Here is a 24307-nt window from a genome sequence, read left to right as displayed (position 1 = left end):
CTCAGGCTGGTTTCTTGAACATGACAATGAGTTCACTGTACTCATATGGCCTCCACAGTCACCAGAGCTCAATCCAATAAAGCACCTTCGGGGCGTGGTGGAATGGGAGATTCACATCATGGATGTGCAGCTGATAAATCTGCAGCAAATGGGTGATGCTGCCATGTCAATATGGAGCATAATCTCTGAGGAATATTTCCAGCATCTTGTTGAATCTATGCCACGAAGGATTAAGGCAGTTTTGAGGGTTAAAGGGGTCCAACCCAGGTCTAGTAAGCTGTGCCTAATAAAGTGGACGATGACCATATATATATGGTCACCGTATATACCGTATATATGGTAATATATATATAGTATATATTATATTTTTTATATAATTTAGAATATAATAACATTAAGTATGATTGATTATCTGTGACTGTGATATTGATTATATTCATATTTATTTTAACGTGACTTACTTCTATAGCCACACGATGGCGCAATTGTGTCGCTATCATTTCGTGAAAGCTTTTGAAAAATGAAACGGCAAACTCATCTCTTACAGAACACCACATCAGCATCAGCATCATTCTCTCCTTAAATGAAACGTCTCCAATATAAACCACAGTTCAGTCACAAATAAAATGATCTCTGATTTACTTATCCACATGGTTTAAAGTAGAGTGTTTTAAGTACAGGTAAAGGCACATATGGCACTCTTTGTAAAAAAAAAAATAGCCATTTGTTAATTTATATGCTTTAACCGGTTTTACATTCAATTAATTTCTCATTTCCATATTGTTTATTATATTATTCCCCAAAACAAAAAGCCAAGCCATGCCACACTATTTATAAGGGGGCCTGCGCATGCGCAAAGAGAGCGCGCTGCTCCTCTCTCATTTACATGAGTTAAATAGACAGAAAGCGAGAAGCACCTTACAGAGGACACAGCAGGGAATCAATGAATTAATTAACAACTACTCCTGTATTGCATTCACAATGAGTCCACGCGCGGGACCATATGGACCATAGCGTGCGCGCGCTGTGAAAGGTGACATTCCCATGGCCAGAACCAGCGCGGACGGGCAGAATAACAGCAAACTGGACTCTTTCCTGAAGAGAAACACCAGTCGGGATGTGTACGAGCGGATCCGAGTGTCCGAGCCGTGTGTGGTGGTGTCGGGATCGGTCAAGAAGGTGTTCATGCATGTGATTTTGAGCGACGAGTGCGTGTATTTGAGCGAGTATCACCCGCGCGCGCTGCGAGAGGCGCTCAGTTTCAGACACATCACGAGCATCGAGCTGGTGAGAGAAACACAAATTTATGCTAATATTATTATTGACAATCAATCATAATGCACTCAACAACATTATTTTTGCCTATTTTTCAAACTTATTACTTAAAATAAGTTAAAACAACACAATTCTGGAGATTTTTTTTTTAGGGAAACCTAATTGTTTTATGTTCAATCTACTTAAATTAGTTGCATTAGTGGATTTGTGTTGGGACAACATGAATGAATTGTGTGGAACCCTGCTTTTTTACAGTGTCTATCATATTGATATCATATATTAGCAATTGATCACACTAAGCATTTTATTAGCATGTGCAAAAAATACTATTATAATTTATAGTCTGTTTTGAACCCATAATAAAGTACTTAATTAATCTGTCATGGTAATTCTGTGATAATACAACTATAGTGATATAAACGAATTACCCCATACTACTATACAAAGGCTTTTACAATATTTTATACTACAAAACACCACAGTTTACTTTAGTATAAAATTTACAGTATTTATCAGTATATTACTATCTCATTCTTTAGGATTCACTAACAAAGTGTTGTAAATACTGTAATATACAGTATATTGTATAATACACTTTACTGTAGCATGATTTAAAAATACTACAGTATTTACTGTAAATGAATATAGTAATGTTTCATCTGGGTGAGTAGAATTGAATCCCTAGTAGATTTATGAAGCGTTTACAATAATGGTCTATCTATCTATCTATCTATCTATCTATCTATCTGTCTGTCTGTCTGTCTGTCTGTCTGTCTGTCTGTCTGTCTGTCTGTCTGTCTGTCTGTCTGTCTGTCTGTCTGTCTGTCTGTCTGTCTGTCTGTCTGTCTGTCTGTCTGTCTGTCTGTGCTCCTGCATATTATTGTCAGATTAGTGAATTTTCCTTGGTAATTCTGCCATTGCGCCATTTAAATGCTTGAGCCATCTGTGGTTTTTCCAGCCTTTAAGTGCCGAAACGTTCCATGACTCATTCTTTGAGCTCTGTAAGTGCATAAGCTTCCCAAACAAACCTTCTTTAAGCAGTTTAACAGCACAGGATAAGTAAACGTCCTGTCTATAATTAGCATTGTCTTGTCACCACTGCTTAGTTAGCAGACAGTCGTGCTTTAGCTGACATTTACAAGACACTGACTCAGCAACGGGTCATGTATAATTGAAAAGAACTTAATAAATAAATTAATAAATAAAGAAATATTGCATTATTAATGCTGTTAACCACTAAACATTTTGTGAATTAACTTACATTCATACCTTTTTCCACAGAAAGTAAGGACAACTGAGGATTCTGAGCAACAATGTGGTCACACTTTACAATAAGGTTTCATTAATGTTAGTTTAGTGTATTTACTAACATTATAATGGACAATTCTTTTACAGAGTTTATTAATCATAGTTCGACATTTATTAATGCATTATTAAAATCGAGAGTTCTGCTTCTTAACATTAGTTAACACTGTGGCGTTAGTATACCATCTATCCAGCCAATTAGATAGATAGATAGATAGATAGATAGATAGATAGTAGGAGGATGGGTGGGTGGATGGATGGATGGATGGATAGGTTGGTGGATGGATGGCTGGATGGATGGATGGATGGATGGATATGAGGGTGGGTGGGTTTATGGATGGATGGATAGATGGATAGATTGATGAATGGATGGATGGATGGATGGATTGATGGATGGATGGAGAGATAGATAGATAGATAGATAGATAGATAGATAGATAGATAGATAGATAGATAGATAGATAGATAGATAGATAGATAGATAGATAGATAGATAGATAGATAGATAGATAGATAGATAGATAGATAGATAGATAGATAGATAGATAGATAGATAGATAGATTTTGGAAAAACAAAAATAGAAATAAAATAGATAGAAAATAGATAGAAATAGAATTTGGCTTCTCTTTTTATCACTGCACAATTAAAAAAAAACAACAGCAGGGAAAAATAATCAGATTTTTTGGTATTAAAATTGATGTATAAACAAATTCCTCTGTAAAGGGATAGTTCACCCAAAATAATTGTAAAAATTATTAGTTTTTTCATCTGTTGAACAGAAAAGAAGATATTTTGAAAAATGCTGAAAACCTGTAACCATTGACTTCCATAGGATTTGCTTTTTCTACAAAGGAAGTCGATGGTTAGAGGTTTTCAGATTTCTTAAAACATTTTCTTTAGTGTTCAACAGATGGAAGATACCTATGCAGATTTGAGGGAGAGTAATTTTTCACTTTTGGGTGAACTATCACTTTAAAAACCATATGAACACATGTGAACAAGACTTTGCACTTTGTTTTACGTAAAAGCTGCTGAAGTGGAGATTTATTTTATGACTCAAAGAAACAAATCATTTTCAGGAGAAACACATAATTTAAAAAAAAACTACCTTTAAAATATTCATTTTAATTTAATTCTAGACGCAGATTGATAAAGTGCAACAAAGAAACACTTAAATGTGTATTTTGGATGCTTTCTTCCCATTAGACAAAACAAAATAATTAAATAATAATAAAATCAGTGTGATGCCTTAAAAGCTCATTCATTTCCATGTAAATAAATCAGGTGTATATGTAAACACGATGCCAACACAAATCTCTGCCTTTCCTCACAGATCAATGATTTGCCTGATTTTCTGAGTGGACAGGACCGTGAGCGATCTCTGCACATCCGTGTTGTTTATACCACAAAGAATGCCGGGGAAAAGAGCGAGAGAACCAAAGGATCCAGCAAAATGACTGAATCTCCATCACGAGCATATAACTCAGCTGCCCGTCACTCTCTGGAGGGTAAAAAAACATTTAATTCAATCAATAACTAATAATTAATAAGGAATTAATTCACTGTGCACAATGCAAATGTGTGTTTATGGCAGCTTCCAGTTTCCATGTGAGATAAAAAAAGGAAAATAGTGACCTTTTTACTTCGTTATTTATTATCTAATGAAATATTCACTAATTTGTATACATTTCTGGCACAAACATCTAAACACTTGATGAATCAGGCACAAGAATAAAAAAGTATTTTCTTTATTTCTTTTCTTTTTTGACAAATGAAGGTTTTTACAGAGGTGATTTTGGGGTTCTCTTTTTATCACTGCATAATTTAGAGAAAAAAAAAACTGTGAATTGGTTGAAAACAAATAATTAGAGAGCCAGAATGCATAAACCACACACTGACGGTGTGTTAAAGCTGTAATGTCATTAGTGAAGTGTGTTAATCTGCGAGCTCATGCTTGACCCAGATTGACTCTGATGTGTGTCAGTGGTCAGTTCTGTGCTCCTCTTATCCATCAGAGATGTGCACATGACACCTCAGCATGGAGATTTACTGCACGGGGCGGAAAAGATGCTTAACTCCTGCCGGATATACAGCTGACTGAGGTTAACTATGAGGAAGAGCAGAAGGACACTCAGCACTTAGATATACTGAGTTCATCTATGAAAGATTCGGTGCCTGAGAAAACTCTTCTGTTGACAAACGTTTTGAGAATCATTTTGTTTTATTAAATCTTAAAGTCTAAAGTAGTAGCATTTTTAAACACATTTTAAAAGTTTAAATGATTTCAAAATTAATAATACACATTAATGCACATCATATATTATTAACAGTGCTGTCAAACAATAAATGGCGATTAATTGCATCCAAATTAAAAGTTCATAATTACAAATTATATTTGTGTTTACTGTGTGAGAGTATATATATATATATATATATATATATGTGTGTGTGTGTGTGTGTGTGTGTGTGTATTTAAATATATGCATAACTATATATATATATATATATATATATATATATATATATATATATATATATATATATATATATGTATATATGTATATATATTGTTGTGCTTTTAACCCAACACTATCGGTGTAAAAAGTGTCTGTGGAGGCGTAAAAAAGGCCACACAACAACCAAAATCCATTCCAAACGTTTACTTGAATAACACCTTCACAGCAGCGGGCAATGCTCTTGCCAAGTGCAGAGCGGTTTATTAACCATCCACACTGGAACCTGCGAGCATACTACTGAACTAACATCACATACAACAGTATGTATAACTCCCGCGTGATGACAAAACAGCATTGGGATTGGTTAATGCACGTAACGTAACGTAGCCGTAAGGTTAATAAAAGTCCTCTTTTCTGTTAACTTTTAAACACTACAACAATATATATATATATATATATATATATATATATATATATATATATATATATATATATATATATATATATATATATATATACGATGTAATTAATCGTGACTAATCATTTGAACACACTAATTATTAAACAATAAATAAAGAAACTATTTCATTTATCTATTTACCTATCATTGAACCTAAACATTACATGTTTAATAGATAACACACCATAAAAAGCAGTTAGTTACTTAGTTTATTTTTACTAAGAAAGTAAGTAAACCCACTGTAACTTGGAATTTTTAAGTTGACCTAACTTAATTTGTTTTATTATACACATAGTTATTTTAGTTAATAATTTTAAGTCAATGGATTTACTCACTTTTTTTAAAGTGAAGTCAACTAAAACACCTTTTTACAGTCTACTTAAAAAAGGTAACTGGCAAACCTTAAATAACATAATGCTAAAAATTAATATTGTGAATTTGAAAGTTTTAATTATCATTTAATACACATATTTATTTCATATAAATGTAACATGTTTGTGATTTAATTTATTTCAATATATTACATTTGTAATATTTCTATTTTTTATATATTAATCCCAGGACAGTTACGTCATTTTTTTGTCCCATATATGTTGAACAAATTGAAAGGTTTAGACTAAAGTTGAACACTACATTGATAGTCTTAAAATTCAGGCTAGACTGAAGCACCATATGACTAAAGTAATGCAGAAATGTGTTGTGTTGTGCTTCCTTAGGAGTGAATGCGCTTCTCCTGTCAGCATCTGAATCCTCCAGCTGGAGAATCTCTCCTTCATCATTGAGGTAGAGTAAACAGCTGCACAAAGAGTCTTTCATAAGAGTTTTATCTCCAGTGCGCAGATTTTTACTGCCTCGCGCTTTACAATGCACAACCAGCAGACTCACTTTTAACAGATAGTTTGCTTGGCAACTCCAGCTTTAGTGCGGGACGCGTCGGGATGCTAAATGTGCAGATCTACTGCTTTGTGTGTTACTTCATTTCAGTTTTTTTGGATTTCGCTTAAAGTACACTGAGGCCTTTACTGAAGCTCTATCTGTCGTTATTGTTGTTTTTGCTTACAATTGACATCAATTAGATTTTTCATGTGTCCAGTTGCATAACACTGTTTTATTTTAAGACAAAGCAAGGCAAGTTTATTCATATAGCACATTTCATACACAGTGGCAATTCAAAGTGCTTTACATAAAAAGGAGTAAAAGAGACAAGTATAAGAAAATAAAAGCAGCGATTAAAAACAAATTAAAATTTGTTAAAACAGGATATAATGAGAGAAAAATGAAATGAAAGAGATAATAGTGTAATTTGTGGGATGTACATTCACTAAAGGCACAGCTAAACAGATATATTTTCAGTCTTTTAGAGAATACATTTTGGAGAACATCTACATTTTTTTATATGTTTTTTTTAATCTATTTTTAGAAATGTCTTTTTTTGTTGTTGTTTGAATTTTTGTTTAGGTTTTACTCTTTTTTTGTTGGCTTGTTTTGGTCATTTGTGTGTTTTTTTTTTAAATAAATCTATACAGTTTTTTTTTAAGATTTATTTTTGGGATTTTTGCCTTTATTGAGAGGATAGGACAGTATTTTAGACAGGAAACGAAGTGGGAGAGAGAAAGGGGGTAGGGTCGGGAAATGGCCTCGAGCCGGGATTTGAACTCGGGATGCCCTGAGGTGCTACTGCATCATTTATCGGCGCGCTAACCACTAGGCTATTGCACTGACTATCCGCTTGTTAAGTGGTGATGTGTTTGTGACGTATGTAATACTGTTTCCGGGTCCACGCCGCCATTCATTGGAGTGGAGAAATCATTTATTTATGATCACATTTTATTCCTATCACACATTAAAGTTAATTTTATATAAAGTCATAGTGTACACAACAATCTCTGGGCTTGCTGCATATCAAATCCCAAAAATTTAACAATTTATTAAAAAATAATCACTTTCTGGCCATCGGATATTAGGCATGGACATGTATATATTGAGATGGTGATTTTTGAAAGCATCAAATCGCTTTGTAAACGTTTATTATTCCCATTTCATGAGTCTCCCCATTCAGTTGCATAGAGCGCTTGGACCCAGAAGCCGCTTTGCGTGACGCCACACTTAACAAGCGGATACAGTTTTATTAGCATATTTTAATATGTTCTCTTTTCCTATATTCTCTGTTTTCATTCAAGTTTGTAAGTTGTAGTAACTGTGCATTTTTAGTTTTGTGTATGTTTTTTATTTAGTTACTGTATGTATGTGTGTGTAGTTTCCCCCCTTGTAATTGCAAGGTTTTAGTCAGCTTGTTGTTATAATTTGTATACCTAATGCATATATTCACATTTAGTCATTTAAATAGTCTTCATAGTTTATTTTTTATTTATGCATTTTTTGTTTTCTTTTTGTTTTTATTTTAGGTTTATATTCATATAAGTTTCAGATGTATTTGGGCATTTTTGGTACTTGTATATATCTTTTTTTGTGTAGTTTTTTCCCTATTGTAAAGCTTTAGTTAATTTGTTGTTATAATTAGTATATATATAATTTAGTTATACCTGTTTTAAAGCAAGTTTTTGTGATTTTTAAATAATTTTTAGCTAGAGTTTTGGCATTTGTTTTGTGTTTTTGTGTATTGTTAGGTTGATGTTGGTGTGTGTTTTGCTCTGGTGTTTGTCTCCTGCTGGGGAACACCAGGAGCAGAGGGGAATCGTTGGCTTAGAGACTCACAAACACAGCAGACAGATATTAAACACAACACATTCTTTCATTTCATATACTAAAAATTACTTTAAATGGCTGTGGAGTCATAGCAGGGATATTTTAAGATTATTTGGATATCCTGATTGAGGTTTCCTTATATATGTTAACATTTTTCTTAATTAAAAAAGTCAACGTTGAAGTCAAAAATATTCGCCCTCCTGTAAACTAATTTCTTTTTCAAATATTTCCCAAATGATGTTTAACAGAGCAAGGAAATTTTCACAGTATGTCTGATAATATTTTTTTCTTCTGGAGAAAGTCTTATTTGTTTTATTTCAGCTAGAATAAAAGCAGTTATTAATTTTTTAAGACTCATTTTAAGGTCAATATTATTAGCCCCTTTAAGCTATTTTTTTTTCTGATTGTCTACAGAACAAACCATCATTATACATTGACTTATTTAATTACTCCAACTTGCTTAGTTAAGCCTTAAAATGTCACTTTAAGCTGAATACTAGTATCCTGAAAAATATCTAGTGCAATTATATGTATGTATGTATATGTATATGTACTATCATCATGGCAAAGATAAAAGAAATCAGTTATTAAATGAGTTATTAAAACTATTGTGGTTAGAAATGCATTGAAAAAAATCTTCTCTCTGCTGAACAAAAATTGTGGAACAAATATACGACTTCAGCTGTATATTTATATATATATACACAAACATATGGAGTTTGCAGAGTACGTTTCTCTCTGAACCCCTGCAATGTGAGCCTCCAAAGAGGAAATGGTGAGAGCAGAGAGATCATGTGTTACATATGCATGTTTTATGAACGCAGAAAAAGAAAAGACGGATCTTGTAAATCGGAGGCCACCGGCAGCAGAGTTTACTGTTTCTTTTTATGGCTTCTCTTTTTCCTCGTTTTCACTTCAATTGTGAAAGCTTATGCATGTGAGTTACATGTTTATAATGTTGCTTATTATTTTAGGTTAGATATTTACACCTAAAGATACTGTTCAGATTGTAAAATAACAGGAAAATACTGTAAATTTACATATGCAGTGTAAATAACATGAAACAGGTCAATTAATCTCCTGGGTTTTTACAATTGTTAACTGTATTTCAGATTAAAATGGTAAAATTACATAAACTAACAGTTTTTACAGTGTAATTTAGTGCCTTTCATTTGGGATATATTAGTGCTGTTGTCCAATATTTAATCATTTAATGTAAAGCTAAAATAAAATGGAGCACAACACATACACTTAATACACTTCATCAAACACGCACACATAGACATCACCTATGTGCTATATAACTGCAGGCCAACAATGATTATATATAATAACTTCAACTGTTAAAACCTATTAGTTACTAGTTAATTACCATAAAATGTGCCAAATAAATAAACTTGCCTGCCAATGTGTGTAACACCCCAAAACATGCATTTGAAGCTTAGTATATTTCTTAGTGTTTGTAGCTGGCGTCATTCACACCGTTGCCTGAACACAAGAGGAGACACAGAACCCTGACAAATAAATGCCCAATTAAAACATCAGCAAAACCTGTGAGCCTGACGATCATAATGACGCACGTTTATGGTTGGAGATGCCAGTCGGCGCTGATCTGAGAGCAGTTTGAACGTGTTGCCCAAGGGACGCCATTAGTTCATGTTTAACACATATTTGTGAGCTTCAGGCAGGAGACGCTTGCTAAATCACAAGAGACGAGGTTTAGCTGTTATTTAAAGGGAGCTTTACTGATGTTTAATGTATGAGACCACAGCTAAAGACGGACGAAAATTTGACATAGTTAGTTATCATCTTACTTTCCTAGTCAATTGGTCATAAACAATACAAAGTCATACTGTTAAAAATATTGTTGCCTTAATTTTTTTGTTGAATCAGCTTAACTTTTCTAGTCTCCCCAGTTAATTGGTTATAATAGGAATTGTTTTCTAAAATGTTATGTTTGAATATGCAAATGAGGCATTCAATATGAGCATATATATTAATATTGGAGCATTGGATGAAGTCATACTGTAAAAAATGTATGTATATATATATATATATATATATATATATATATATATATATATATATATATATATATATATATATATATATATATATATATATAACGTCTTACTTTTGAATATGCAAATGTGGCATTCAATATGAGCATATAATTTGCATGTTTTAAATCTGAGCATCGGATAAAACCATACTGTAAAAAATACAACTGTCTTATTTTTGAATATGCAAATGATGCATTCAATATGAGCATATAATTTGCATATATTCAAATCTGAGCATCGGATAAAACCATACTATAAAAAAAATTGCTATCTTAATTTTTAAAGTATGCAAATTATGCATTCAATATGAGCATATCATTTGCATATATTAAAGTCTGAGCATTGGATGAAGCCATACTGTAAAAAACATTGCTGTTTTTTTTTTAATATGCAAATGGTGCATTCAATATGAGCATATAATTTGCATGTATTATAAAAACAGTATTGCTGTCTTAAATTGTTAAGTTGAGTCAACTTAAGTTTTCTAGCCATCTTAGCATACTTCCCAGTTAATTGGTTTTAATAGTTATTTTTTTCTAAAATGTGGTGTTTGAATATGCAAATGAGGCATTCAATTTGAGCATATAATTTGCATATATTAAAGTTTGAGCATTGGATGAAGCCATACTGTAAAAAACATTGCTGTTTTTTTTTTGAATATGCAAATGGTGCATTCAATATGAGCATATAATTTGCATATATTATATATGAGCAGTGAATAAAGTTATACTGTAAAAAAATATTAATATTTTTATATTCAAATAAGGCATTCGATATGAGTATATAATTTGAATATATTAAAATCTGAGCATTGGATGAAGTCCTACTATAAAATATAGTATAATAGTATAATAAAATAGCATGTGAACACATGCATCTGTAAGAACCTAATCACTATACATTAAAACTGCAATTTGGTGTCCTTAAGATCTGCTCATTTGAAGTACTGTAAGTTTAAAATGTATGGTACAACTCTTTGTAATGTATTTTAATTGAAATCTACTGACACTGATTGATGAAGTGCTATAAAAGAAACACTTAAAAGTCTATTTTGGATGTTTTCCTTTCATTAATGAATATAAATTATTAAAATATTTAGAAAAATGCTTAATATCTCAGTGTTTTTTCCCTGTATCGTCCTGATTTGTGGGCTTTATTGAATTGCTAGAGTGCTCTGTGAAAGTTTCAGACATCAGAGCAACAGTGAAAAGTAGGTCAGGGCACCTAAAAACAGTTTGAGGGCATTTTCCACTAAGCAAAATAATGAGAATGTTGAGACATGGAAAGATTTGCGCTTTATCCCGTGTGCTTTTAGAGGAAACTAAAATGTAATGATGATGATGGTTGGCATCTAAACTGAACCTCTTTGCTCAGCGCCTCCTGCAGGATATATTCTGTTAAAGTGGCTTTTGTGCTTTATCAAAGGCTCTATCAAATTATACAGTCCAGGGAAGCTCTTTGAAGACACCTGTCCTGTTTTGATTATAAAATAGATTAATCTTGGACCACTTTATTATGATTATATTCTGTTGCAAATGATTTATATATATATATATATATATATATATATATATATATATATATATATATATATATATATATATATATATATATATATATATATATTGAATGCAAAACTGTTTATTTTGTTCAGACGAAAGATGTTACATGTTTGGTAAACTCTTGTGTGGAAGTTTAAATCTTTAAATATAAATACTGGCTTGTATTTTGGAAATTTACATTTATGAATGGAGAATCTGCATAAAAAAGAATAAGGTTTATTATAAAGCAGATGTTAAAATTTGTATAAAAACAACAGAAATGTTTTGTGAACTATTATTTGAGATAAATAAATTAACATCTTGCCAAAATTGGAACACATGGTTGCTTGACCAAAATAAGTGAGGAAGAGTTTCACTTGCTTTGTGGGCCATATATTTTCCCAGTTTAATTGATAAAAAGACTTTTCCAGTGTGAGATAGCAGGAGGGGTAGAGATAGTATTTTTGAGGAACAGAGCTCTTATTTTATTGTTTTTATTTTTCTTTATAGCAAAACAAATTTTCCTAATAATAAAAAAATGACCAGAAATAACATCATCTTTGCATTAAGATACTTAAGTATATCTATTTCATGGTAGTTGATTTGATTTTTGTCAGTATATGTTTTTTTCAGCCTGTATGCTTTGTTAATAATAATAATAAATATATTTAAATCATGTATATATATTATATATATTATATACAAAATTATTATTTTAGTTTAATATTGATGTTCCAATAGTTACTTAATTATTATCATTTTATATTAATATTTTTTCAAATAATTAATTTGTTCATTTTCTTTTCGGCTTAGTCTTTTTATTAATCAGGGGTCGCCACAGTGGAATGAACCACCAACTTATCCAGCATATGTTTTACAGAGCGGATGCCCTTCCAGCTGCAACCTAGTACTGAAAAACACCCATACACTCTGACATGAACACTTATACACTACATACAATTTAGCCTATCCAATTCACCTATAGCTCATGTCTTTGGACTGTGGGGGGAACTGGAGCACCCGGAGGAAACCCACACCAACATGTGGAGAAAACGCAAACTCCATAAATATAATATAATAAACAATAAATATAATAAATAATAATGCATTTGAATGCCTATTAACCACTGTTTGTACAGTTTAATAATAATAAAAAACTGATAATTTAGGATTTTCCCAGAGATGGGTTGTGGCTGGAAGGGCATCCGCTGCGTAAAAACTAGCTGGATAAGTTGGCGGTTCATTCCGCTGTGGCGACCCTGGATTAATAAAGCCGAAAAGAAAATGAATGAATGAATAATTTAGGATGATTTTAAAGACAAAATCTTAATCATCTGCATATTTTAAAATTAACAATTTGATTTCATTTCTAGTAGACTTTAATTATGATTTTAGTACCAAAAATCGAGGTGTAACCATTCTGTAATATGCATTTTAAAAATAATAATATAACAATAAAAATAGTAACAGTATTCGTTGTAGTAGTAGTATTTTTTTCGTTTTGCAGTTTTTAAACAGACTTTTTATAATGATTTTTGAGAAAATGAAAAATTATATCAATATATTATGACTTTGCCTTTTTCTCTATCATTTCTCTATATCATCCTATTTCAACACATTGTTTTCAATTTTGCTACATCCCTTTTTATAATGTTCTCTAAAAAAAAGTTGACCTAATTTAATTGTCTATTATAGTGACGGCGCTCTGGAGGAAGAAGAAGAGGAAGAAGAGGAAAGTGTGATTCCTAAAAGACGTTCGGCCTCCTGTCCAAACCCAGTAGTGCCGCATCTGTTTAATTCCTCCCCTGCTTCTCCTCTACCAAACATCAGCAATACTGAGCACAGATGGAGGAAAAGCCCTGAAGCGTTCAGTCACAGGGGTTCAGTCCTGAGCAGAGCCATAAGGAGAGCAACAACAACAGACAAGCAGAAGGGCGAGGAGAAAGAGGAAGAGCTGCACCTTTACGCCGTTTCTCCATCCTCACGAATATTCCTTCACCTCCAGAGCTCCTGGAGCAGCTACATCATAGTGCGTCTGTTTATCACAGCCATAATTGTGTCTTAATAAGTCAGCATGCAGTTTAATTGTGTACGGTGATCTGTTTATGTAGAAAATAATTGCGTTTAAATTACATTTGATGCAGATTGTAAGTTGCGAATCTACAAGTTTACATGGCAGGCAGTGCATTGATATTTTGAAACTTTGTTACTGTTTATTTAGATTGTTTTATATAAGTATTATATTTAATTAATATATATTATTTAATTATTAGTGTTATTTTTTCTTATTATTATTACTATTACTGTTGAATATTAATATTAATAACAATGAAAGTAAAGCTATTTCATAGTGCGTCTGTGACTGTGCGTGTGTGTTCGTCGTAGCCATAGCTGTGTGTTTAATAGTCAAAATGCAAGCTAATTGTGTATGGCCATCAGTTTATACAGAAAATAATTGCATTTGATGCTGGTTGTAACTTACGAGGCGAGACATTAGAGATAATTCCCTATATATCAAATTATATTTTATTTATTTATTACCATTTTTGTACATTTATTTTATATTAATAACATTATGTATATATTTATAGACAATGTCTATAAATAATTTTCATAATTCATATTTGACGTTAATCATAATTTTCCTGGGGTTTTACCATCTGACATCTCACAATATTAACATACTAATTATATCATAATAAACAAAATAATAATAATAATAAGAAGAAGAATGAATGAATGAATGAATGAATGAATGAATGAATGAATGAATGAATGAATGAAAGATTATATATTTTTCAGACTTTTGTAATATAATATATTATAATGCATACTGTATTTTCCTGGGGCTTTACAATCTGACATCTTACAATAGTTACTACTACTAATAATGGTAAAATAAATATTTAAAAAATGTATAATAATAATAATAATCATAATCATAATAATGAAAGATTATATAATATTCACACTTTAAAAAAGTATTTTAATTAATATAAATAATATATTTTATTATTACTATATGCTGTACATAAAATTAAATTTATTATAATACATACTATATTTTCCTGGGGTTTTACCATCTGATATTTTACATTAGTTACTACTACTAATAACAGTATAATAAAAGTATTTTTAAAATTATTATTATTATTAATAATAATAATAATAATAATAATAATGATGATGATAAAAGATTAAATATTATTCACTTTTTAAATAATTATTTTAATTCATATGAATAATATATTTCATTATTACTATATACTGTACATAAAATATAATATATTATAATATATGCTATATTTCCTGGGGTTTTACCAATAATTGTTTTTAGTTAATAAAATAATAATGAAAGATTATATAATATTCTCTCTTTTTTATTATTCATTTAATACACTATTCTCATATTATAATACATTTCAAAAGTAAAATGCTAATGATACCTATAAAAGCTGATTCTGAAAGGTTTACAGGTCAAAAAAACAAAGCATTTTTGCATATAAGAATAAAAGTAAATGTTTTATGGACACAAACTGCTTTTTTCCCAATTGTTCCCTTTCTGAAATGTCATGTTTTCTCCTTTCTAGAGATCAACTTTGATGCTGGACCCAGTGTACATGAAGAAATGTGGCCTGTCCTCCTCTTCCCCTAAGAAACCGATAAATCATAAGATCAGGTATCTTTCCAATCAAGCCGCTCATGTTCATCAATGTTTAATGCACAGGATGAGAGAGTGTGTGTGTGTGCTGGTGTGTTTACAGCTGGGAACGGACGTGTCAGTTGTTCAGTCAGTTGAGCGGAGAGCTGCTCCAGGAAAACATCAGTCTGGAGAGTCTGTATTTACTGCTGCAGGAGCTGCGCACGGCCACATACCGAAACCCCACCATCAAAAAACTCTTCTGGAGGGTGAGAGACTGCTGTGTGCTCATTGACCAATTTGACCAATCACAACTGACATGGCAACCTGACCAATCAGAGCAGACTGGGCCATCTGACCAATAAGAGCAGAGTAGAGTAAAATGACCAATCACAACATATTTTGCCATCTGACCAATCAGAGCAGACTGGGCCATCTGACCAATAAGAGCAAAGTAGAGTAAAATGACCAATCACAACATATTTTACCAACTGACCAATCAGAGCAGACTGGGCCATCTGACCAATAAGAGCAAAGTAGAGTAAAATGACCAATCACAACATATTTTACCAACTGACCAATCAGAGCAGACTGGGCCATCTGACCAATAAGAGCAAAGTAGAGTAAAATGACCAATCACAACATATTTTACCAACTGACCAATCAGAGCAGACTGGGCCATCTGACCAATAAGAGCAAAGTAGAGTAAAATGACCAATCACAACATATTTTGCCATCTGACCAATCAGAGCAGACTGGGCCATCTGACCAATAAGAGCAAAGTAGAGTAAAATGACCAATCACAACATATTTTACCAACTGACCAATCAGAGCAGACTGGGCCATCTGACCAATAAGAGCAAAGTAGAGTAAAATGACCAATCACAACATATTTTACCAACTGACCAATCAGAGCAGACTGGGCCATCTGACCAATAAGAGCAAAGTAGAGTAAAATGACCAATCACAACATATTTTACCAACTGACCAATCAGAGCAGACTGGGCCATCTGACCAATAAGAGCAAAGTAGAGTAAAATGACCAATCACAACATATTTTGCCATCTGACCAATCAGAGCAGACTGGGCCATCTGACCAATAAGAGCAAAGTAGAGTAAAATGACCAATCACAACATATTTTGCCAACTGACCAATCAGAGCAGACTGGGCCATCTGACCAATAAGAGCAAAGTAGAGTAAAATGACCAATCACAACATATTTTGCCATCTGACCTAACAGAGCTGACCGCGCCATCTAACCAATCAGAGCACAGCAGAATCAACCGACCAATCACGACACACCCAGCCATCTGATCAATTAGAGCAGACTGGGTTATTTGACTAATCAGAGCGGACTGTGCCATCTGACCAACCAGAGGCAACTAGGTTATTTGGCCAATCAGAGCAGACTAGGTTATCTTACCAATCAGAGCACAGAGAAGTAGAGTAAATTAACCAATCACAATATATTGTGGCATCTGACCAATCAGAGCAGATGTGGTCATTTGACCAATCAAAGCAGACTGTATCATCTGACTATTCAGAGAACAGCAGAGTCATCTGACCAATCACAACACACTCAGCCATCTTATTAATTAGAGCAGACTGGGTTATTTGATTAATCAGAGCAGACTGTGCCATCTGACCAATCAGAGAACACTAGGTTATGATACCAATCAGCACAGAGAGGTTACAGATATCAGTTTCTTGAACCAACCAACTATTTCAGACATTAAGAAAAGAGCTGCTGCTTAGATTGATGTAAGCATATTGAAGGAAATTAAAAAACATTACATCCTTTAAAATGTTTTTTTTTTTTTTTTTGCTCTCCAGTCTCCTGACCTTTATCCTTTCCTGGTGAAAACTCTGTCTGAGAGCTCTCAGGGGGAGCAGGGAGGCGTTCACACAGCTGACAGACTTCTGTAAGCCGACATGCACATGTATTTCTAGTGTTCTGCAGTGGCATGCCAGTCAGTATCATGACAAGCTAAACATGTTAATCCATCTTTACACGTTGTACAACACTATAATGAGATTGTTTTTCAATGTTCTGGTCCTTAATACAGTCTTTAATAATATTGCCAGAGCGTTAAAACATTCAAGCTACTCTTTTATTTTAACATCATTCAGAGCAGAGTATACTACTTGTATACGGTCTCCCGAGTTTTCAGAGACATGTTGGCAGGTTAGATGATCTCTCTTTTTGTATGTTGTGGTGCTGTATTTATATCGACTTGCTCGCATATCAGGAATGTGTGTTGTGTAGGCAGATTGAAATAAGCAAAGTCCACACGTGTGTAGCGTTTTTCCTTATTGCAAACACAACAGCAGTCTGGTAACGTTAGTGGATTCGTTGTTATCTTCGTGGCTAATTATTGTGAAATCCCGATTGCAACAGAGAAATACTGCAGACCACAGGTGTCAAACTCAGTTCCAAAAGGGCCGCAGCTCTGCACAATTTAGTTCCAACCCTAATTAAACACATCTGATCAAACTAGTTGAGTCCTTCAGGCTTGTTTAAAACCTACAGGTAAGTGTATTGGAGCAGGGTTGGAACTAAAGCACGCCTCCCACCAGTGCTGATATGCAGCCATAGCACACTGCTACTCGTGTGATATTACCCATATATATATATATATATATATATATATATATATATATATATATATATATATATATATATATATATATATATATATATATATATATATAAAATTATAGAATAAAATTAAAATATAATTAAAATATAAAATAAAATTATATATATATATATATATATATATATATATATATATATATATATATATATATATATATATATATATATATATATATAATTTTATTTTGTTTTGTTTGTGAATGTAGCAAGGTTACTGTTGTAAAAAAATGCATGTAAAGTGTTGTACTGCATTTCAATGTGTACTTATATCTTATATTATGGCAAAAAAAAAAGAAATGTCACCAAATATACTTGGGCAGCCTTTAATATTATTCCTGGGCGCCCAAGAAAAAGTCTATGTGTGGGAAGCACTGTATAATATTTTCATAACGTCATCGGTACAAGACAAAATAAAAGCTGGGTTTCAACCCATTTGAAAATAGTAATAATGATATCTGTAGTTTTTGTGTAATTCATGCTGTTTCTGTTTATTTGTGCAATAATTAATGCAGTTTCTGCAACAGTATGAAGATAAAGACAATGTCTCTGTGTCCTGCAGGCTTTGCACTGTAGTGGTTCAGATATTAAGCCTGATGTTCAGGGAAACGGAGATCGAACCAAAGAGGCTCAGCATGTTGACGGCCAAAAAGTGAGTGATTCTCCCTTTGATAGTACACCGGTGTGATCTTATTATTGAAGGCTTATTTTAATGAGATGTGGCTGTTTATGATGCAGAGGGGACACTACAGCAAACATGCTGCTCGCTTTAGTGTGTGATCCAGATCTTCAGCTGCCAGACACAACTAACGACACCAAATCATCAATTAATAAGGTAGTCCATTATGGAATAAAATGTAATTAAATATTGTGTTTTAACATTCAAATGTCATACATTACCCAGTGTGAGGAACAGAAAAAAAAATCTTATTCTGGTCTTATTTTATTATTCTGGCCTATGATCAATTAATTTATGATAATCAAATGTAAATTGAGATAATGAAAAGTCTTTGTGTTTGGCAGCTGCAGAGTCTGCAGGCGGACTATCTGGATGCAGCATCTGCTCTGCTGTTTGAGGTGGTTGTGCTATGTCAGGAGGTAAGTACAATAAGATGGTAAACTGCCAGTCAATGATAATAATAAATACATGTTTAATGCTTTAAAAATGTCCCATAAGCTTTTTTATTTACTTTTACAACAACTGTTTTCAATGTGATTAGATTTTATAATGTTCAGTTTCTTTCCCAGAGATGGGTTGGGGCTGGAAGGGCATCCGCTGCGTAAAAACTTGCTGGATAAGTTGGTGGTTCATTCCACTGTGGCGACCCCAGATTAATAAAGGGACTAAGCCGACAAGAAAATGAATGAATGAATATTCGATTTCACTTCTGAGAAATATTTCTAACATGATGTGAAAATTATTATTATTATTATTATTATTATTATTATTATTATCATTATTATTATTATTATTATTAGTATTAATATTATTATTTTAGTATTATTATTATGATTACTTTTATTATTATTATTATTATTATTTTATTTATTTATTTATTTATTTTTTTTGCTGCTGCTACTGCTTTATTTTATTCTGAAAACTGGGATACACAACCATTCAAATGATTAGGGTATTTAACTGAATGAATGAATGAATGAATGAATGAATGAATGAATGAATGAATGAATGAGTAAATAAATAAATAAATAAATGGATGGGATGATGGATGGATGGATGGATGGATGGATGGATGATGGATGGATGGATGCTGGATGGATGGATGGATGGATGGATGGATAGATGGATGATGAATGGATGGATGGATGGATGGATGGATGGATGGATGGATGGATGGATGGATGGATGGATGGATGGATGGAACGATAGCTAGATGGATGGATAGACGGATGGATGGATGGATGGATTGATAAATGGATGGATGCTGGATGGATGGATGGATGGATGGATGTATGGATGGATGTATGGATGGAATGATAGATAGATTGATGAATGGATGGGTGAATAGATAGATGAATGAATGGATGAAAAAATGAATAAAAAAAATACCATATTTTTATGCAACAACCCAGCTACAAAACCATGCTCCATAACAATATTGCTAGCAATATATTAGGTCATGAAAACTTTAGCTCTGAATTTTATTAAACATTCATTTATTTACAGTTGAATGACCCATATTTTATTTTAAGGATTGTTTCCTGTGACAGAGTAATTATTCTGAAAACTCAATTTTGAAACACATAATAAACAACACCTTAAAAGCTACTTAAAACAGAGAACAGTTATTTTAAATTCTCATAATATTTCACAAGTTTACTGTGTTTTCCATCCCATAAAAGCTTATGACATTTTTACAAAAACTTTAATAATTATTCCACACACTGAAAGCAATAACTCATTGCATTTGCAAAATTTTAAAGGTAAGTGCTTGCAAACAATTTATATGGGCTGAATTTAAACAAACACATTAAATTCAGTAATGTTCAGCTTAATGTGTTTCTTTAAATTCAGCCCATATAAATTATTTGCAACCACTTACCATAAAAAACGTTAGCAAATGCAATGATTCATTTTTTTTTTTGAGTGAACTATTAGTCATTTGTCTATATATACCATGCATATGCAAATTTAACACTGATCACTTTTACTCATTTCTTTTACCATTCAAAGGCAAGTCGCACACCTGCTCTGGGACATTTCCTTACCATTGGCTGGGTGTTTCGATTGCTTAAACCACATCCATTCTTAGTGAGTATAAACCTATTCATTTTCATTAATATTTGCATAAGTCCACAAAATGAACATACCAGAACGAATGTATGAACATACCTTTAGCTAATGGGTTTATCTCCATCTCAGCTCCCATTTGTTGGATATCAGGCCCAACAGACGGTTCTGGTTCTCTCAGGCCCGCAGTTTCCCATCAGCCCCTCTCAGGCGGTTCTTCTGTACCAGCGATGCTGTGTTTTATTAGCCTGTCTGCAGCACAGCCCCTGTTTGAGCAAATACATCAGGACAGGATTCAAGGAGGAGTTCAGGTCCTTCATGAGCTTCATTAAGCAAAACATTCCCATTTTTAGGGCCAGAGATCTTAAAGCCTAGTTTCAAATGATAGTTAAGCAATTAAATCCTGAAACGTGAAAATATTCTGTTTTAATTTTTATTTTCAATTCACCTTTTTTAACAAATTATGTTGTGGATGGAGTAACTGATGCAAGAGCTGTAAAGACCCCGCCCTCTTCTGGAAAAGGGGTGGAGTGCTGCAGCTCATTTGCATTTAAAGAAACACACCCCAAAACAAGGTGTTTTTACTTCAACACAAAAAGAGGCATTTAAATGGTATATTTTGGGGACATAATATGAAATCTTTAAACAATTAAAAGAAAAACTCATTCCTGTTATTACAAATAACAATTTGGAGATCTACACACACACACCACATTAAAGAACTGCAACTCCCAGCGTGCACCTCGCACACAACTGTTCCTGCTTTCCACTGATTGCAAACATACACAGCTGAAGCTATTCATGGACTGTTTCAAAGACTGTATAAACAGCACACACACACACACACATACATCTGGGCTGAGTCTTGTTTATCTGTTTACTGATCATTCACTCATTCTTCGACCACGACTCTGGATTCTCTGCATGTATCTGTTTGACCCTGTTGACCATTGCCTGCCTGTCCATTCTTGTAATAAACCTGCATTTGCATCCTCAAATCCGTTGTCAGCGTCCTTCACAAAAGACTCAGCCCAGATGTGTGTGTGTGTGCTGTTTATAAAGTCCTTGAATTAGTTCATAAATAGCTTCAGGTGGTTGTGTTTGCAATCAGCGGAAAGCAGGAACCGGTGTGTGCAAGGTGCATGCTGGGAGTTGCAGTTCTTTAATGTGTGGTGTGTGTATAGTTCTCCAGCGATCCACAAGGATTAGATTGCTGGAAGTTGTGACACAACGCTAGTGTTTATATGGTCTTTCTTCTCGTTTTACGCTTGAACAACTAAATGAATGCTTAAGTCTATTTAACTTTTTTTTTTTTTAGTTTTATTTGTTGATGCTGTAAAATATAACTTGAAAATGGCCACATTAAGCGTTCACCAGAAGTTTATTGGTGGCTGAAAAACACTACTATGCATATATCCCGTTGGAATTGTTCAGAAATGTTTTTTTTTGTCCTGTTTTTTAATTGTTGTTGTGTAAATATCCCGTAAGGCAGCACTTTCCCTAACCTGATTTCACCAAGTCGGACATGATCCTGGATTAACATCTATGTTGATCCTGAAACAACATTCCAATCAGATAATCAGAATTAAGGGATGCGTTTAGGTTTAGGCTTACGGTTAGGTTTATGCACTTCTACATGATAGCTATCCAACTATTATTCCCCTCCGATTTTGGGAATAACTTACATTTGTTGTTTGGTTTAGGGGTAGACAGGGTGCGAATTACAGGGGTCTTTGGGGGGGATTGACCCGCCTAATTAATGCTTGATCTCCTCTGAAAGAAGTCAAAACAATATGTATGGGGGTCACCCTTCTAAATAGTGAGAAATAGTTTGCTCTGATCTGCATCCTAAATACTAATGTTACAAATTAAAATAATAGATGACATAAATTTACCCCCCCCCCCCCCAATGGACTTTATACCCTTGTGAATGCATAATCGCGTTCAAACTTTTCTTGTAAAATAGGTGTTTGTTTCTACATATAGCCTGAAAGTAAAGTAAAATTAGCTGCATAGTTTGTATAGTTTGACGTCTGAAATAGCTAATCAGAGGATACTGAAGGTCACAATATACAAAATATCCCACAAAACACTGAAAGCTTAAATATGCTTCATAAATAATATAGATAAATACATTTGATCTGTATTACACAACATAACATTACCAAAAAAAATGACCTACCCCGATTGTCAATGTGTAATTCGCACCATGGGGGTAGGGAAAGATGTTAATCTAGGGTCGCATCGGGACTGTCATGTTTTCTTAATTACTCTGTTTTTTTTCCACAGGTACTATGTGAAGACTGCAGATCTGGAGGACAAACTTCCCGATCACTATCCCATCAGTCAACCTGCCCAGCGGCTTCTTTCTCAACTCCTCAGTGTGGTCCTAGAGAGACCCTGAGCTGATTCTCCAGCATCTCTGCTAAATTTCTGATGTGCAAATATGCCTTTGGATGTCTATGCTGCACTTTATGACTGAATTAAACTCTTGTATGGTGTCTTACTGTGTGTTGAACAGAGACTGCAGGACTACACTCTGTTTAGCATATCGCCTTTGTCTACTCTCAGGATTGGATTTACTTTATTATGTGTATAAGAATTAATGGGAAGTCATCGCAGAGCGCCATGTATGGAACTATTTGTTATTGTGTGTGATAATAAAATGAACATATTGCACTTCTCAGTTGACACATTAGCACTCTAATGTATTAGATTGATCACAGTATTATGAATATTCATATAAATTACACTTTACTGTATAAATGCACTTCTTTACTCTGGTCTGGTATTATGTTTGGATGCTCTCTCTCTCTATAAGACTGTACTGTTTTCAGGAACTCGGTGTACCTCAAGGCCTCAAAAATAAAAACAATATTTGACATTATCATCTGTGTCTCTCTGAAATGTTTTTATTAAGCATGTTAATTACTGATTGTTGTATTTTATTATTATTTTTTTTTTACAGTAATAGCAATATGTTTCTACTTTTTAAATTATTTTTTGCATTTACCATTTTAATTCCGCTGGAAATTATAATACAAAATGATAATATTAAGTGATATTTATCCCATGTTGTTTAGTGTTTTCCTTGACATGCATATATATATATATATATATATATATATATATATATATATATATATATATATATATATATATATATATATATATATATATATATATATATATATAATATTAAGGATATATATATATATATATATATATATATATATATATATATATATATATATATATATATATATATATATATATATATATATATATATATATATATATATATATATATATTATATTATCTCAAACTAGACTAATTTTTGAACTAAAAAATGAAATAACTATTTGTTTATTATACTAAAAGGAAATAAAAATGGTCTAAAATTTAAATAAAGTAATACATTTTTATTAAAACACTTACTAATACCATACTAAT

General features: G+C 32.7%; 1 protein-coding gene across 3 annotated transcripts; it reads left to right on the top strand.

The window, feature by feature from the left end:
• The first annotated feature begins 884 nt into the window (after positions 1-884).
• On the top strand, positions 885-23740 carry si:ch211-258f14.2. Of its 3 annotated transcripts, none has more exons than XR_012401756.1 (13): positions 885-1287; positions 3915-4089; positions 6214-6280; positions 13503-13836; positions 15398-15486; positions 15572-15716; positions 17282-17370; positions 18667-18756; positions 18843-18939; positions 19128-19202; positions 20797-20874; positions 20986-21589; positions 21992-23740. XR_012401756.1 is itself a non-coding variant. In XM_021475418.2 (13 exons), the coding sequence occupies exons 1-13, from the start codon at positions 1045-1047 to the stop codon at positions 23255-23257; spliced, it is 1770 nt and encodes a 589-aa protein (XP_021331093.1). In that variant the 5' UTR covers positions 885-1044; the 3' UTR covers positions 23258-23740. The 3 variants fall into 3 exon arrangements, 2 of the variants coding, with proteins under 2 accessions (XP_021331093.1, XP_002661405.2); XM_021475418.2 differs by having other exon boundaries at positions 19134-19202; positions 20986-21164; positions 23143-23740; XM_002661359.5 differs by having other exon boundaries at positions 20986-21164; positions 23143-23740.
• Positions 23741-24307: the final 567 nt, after the last annotated feature.

This window comes from Danio rerio, chromosome 4 (genome assembly GCF_049306965.1).
Source record: "Danio rerio strain Tuebingen ecotype United States chromosome 4, GRCz12tu, whole genome shotgun sequence".
Taxonomy (NCBI): Eukaryota; Metazoa; Chordata; class Actinopteri; order Cypriniformes; family Danionidae; genus Danio; species Danio rerio.
The sequence above is the reverse complement of the archived record's forward strand: the minus strand, read 5'-3'. Positions and strand labels throughout refer to the sequence as shown.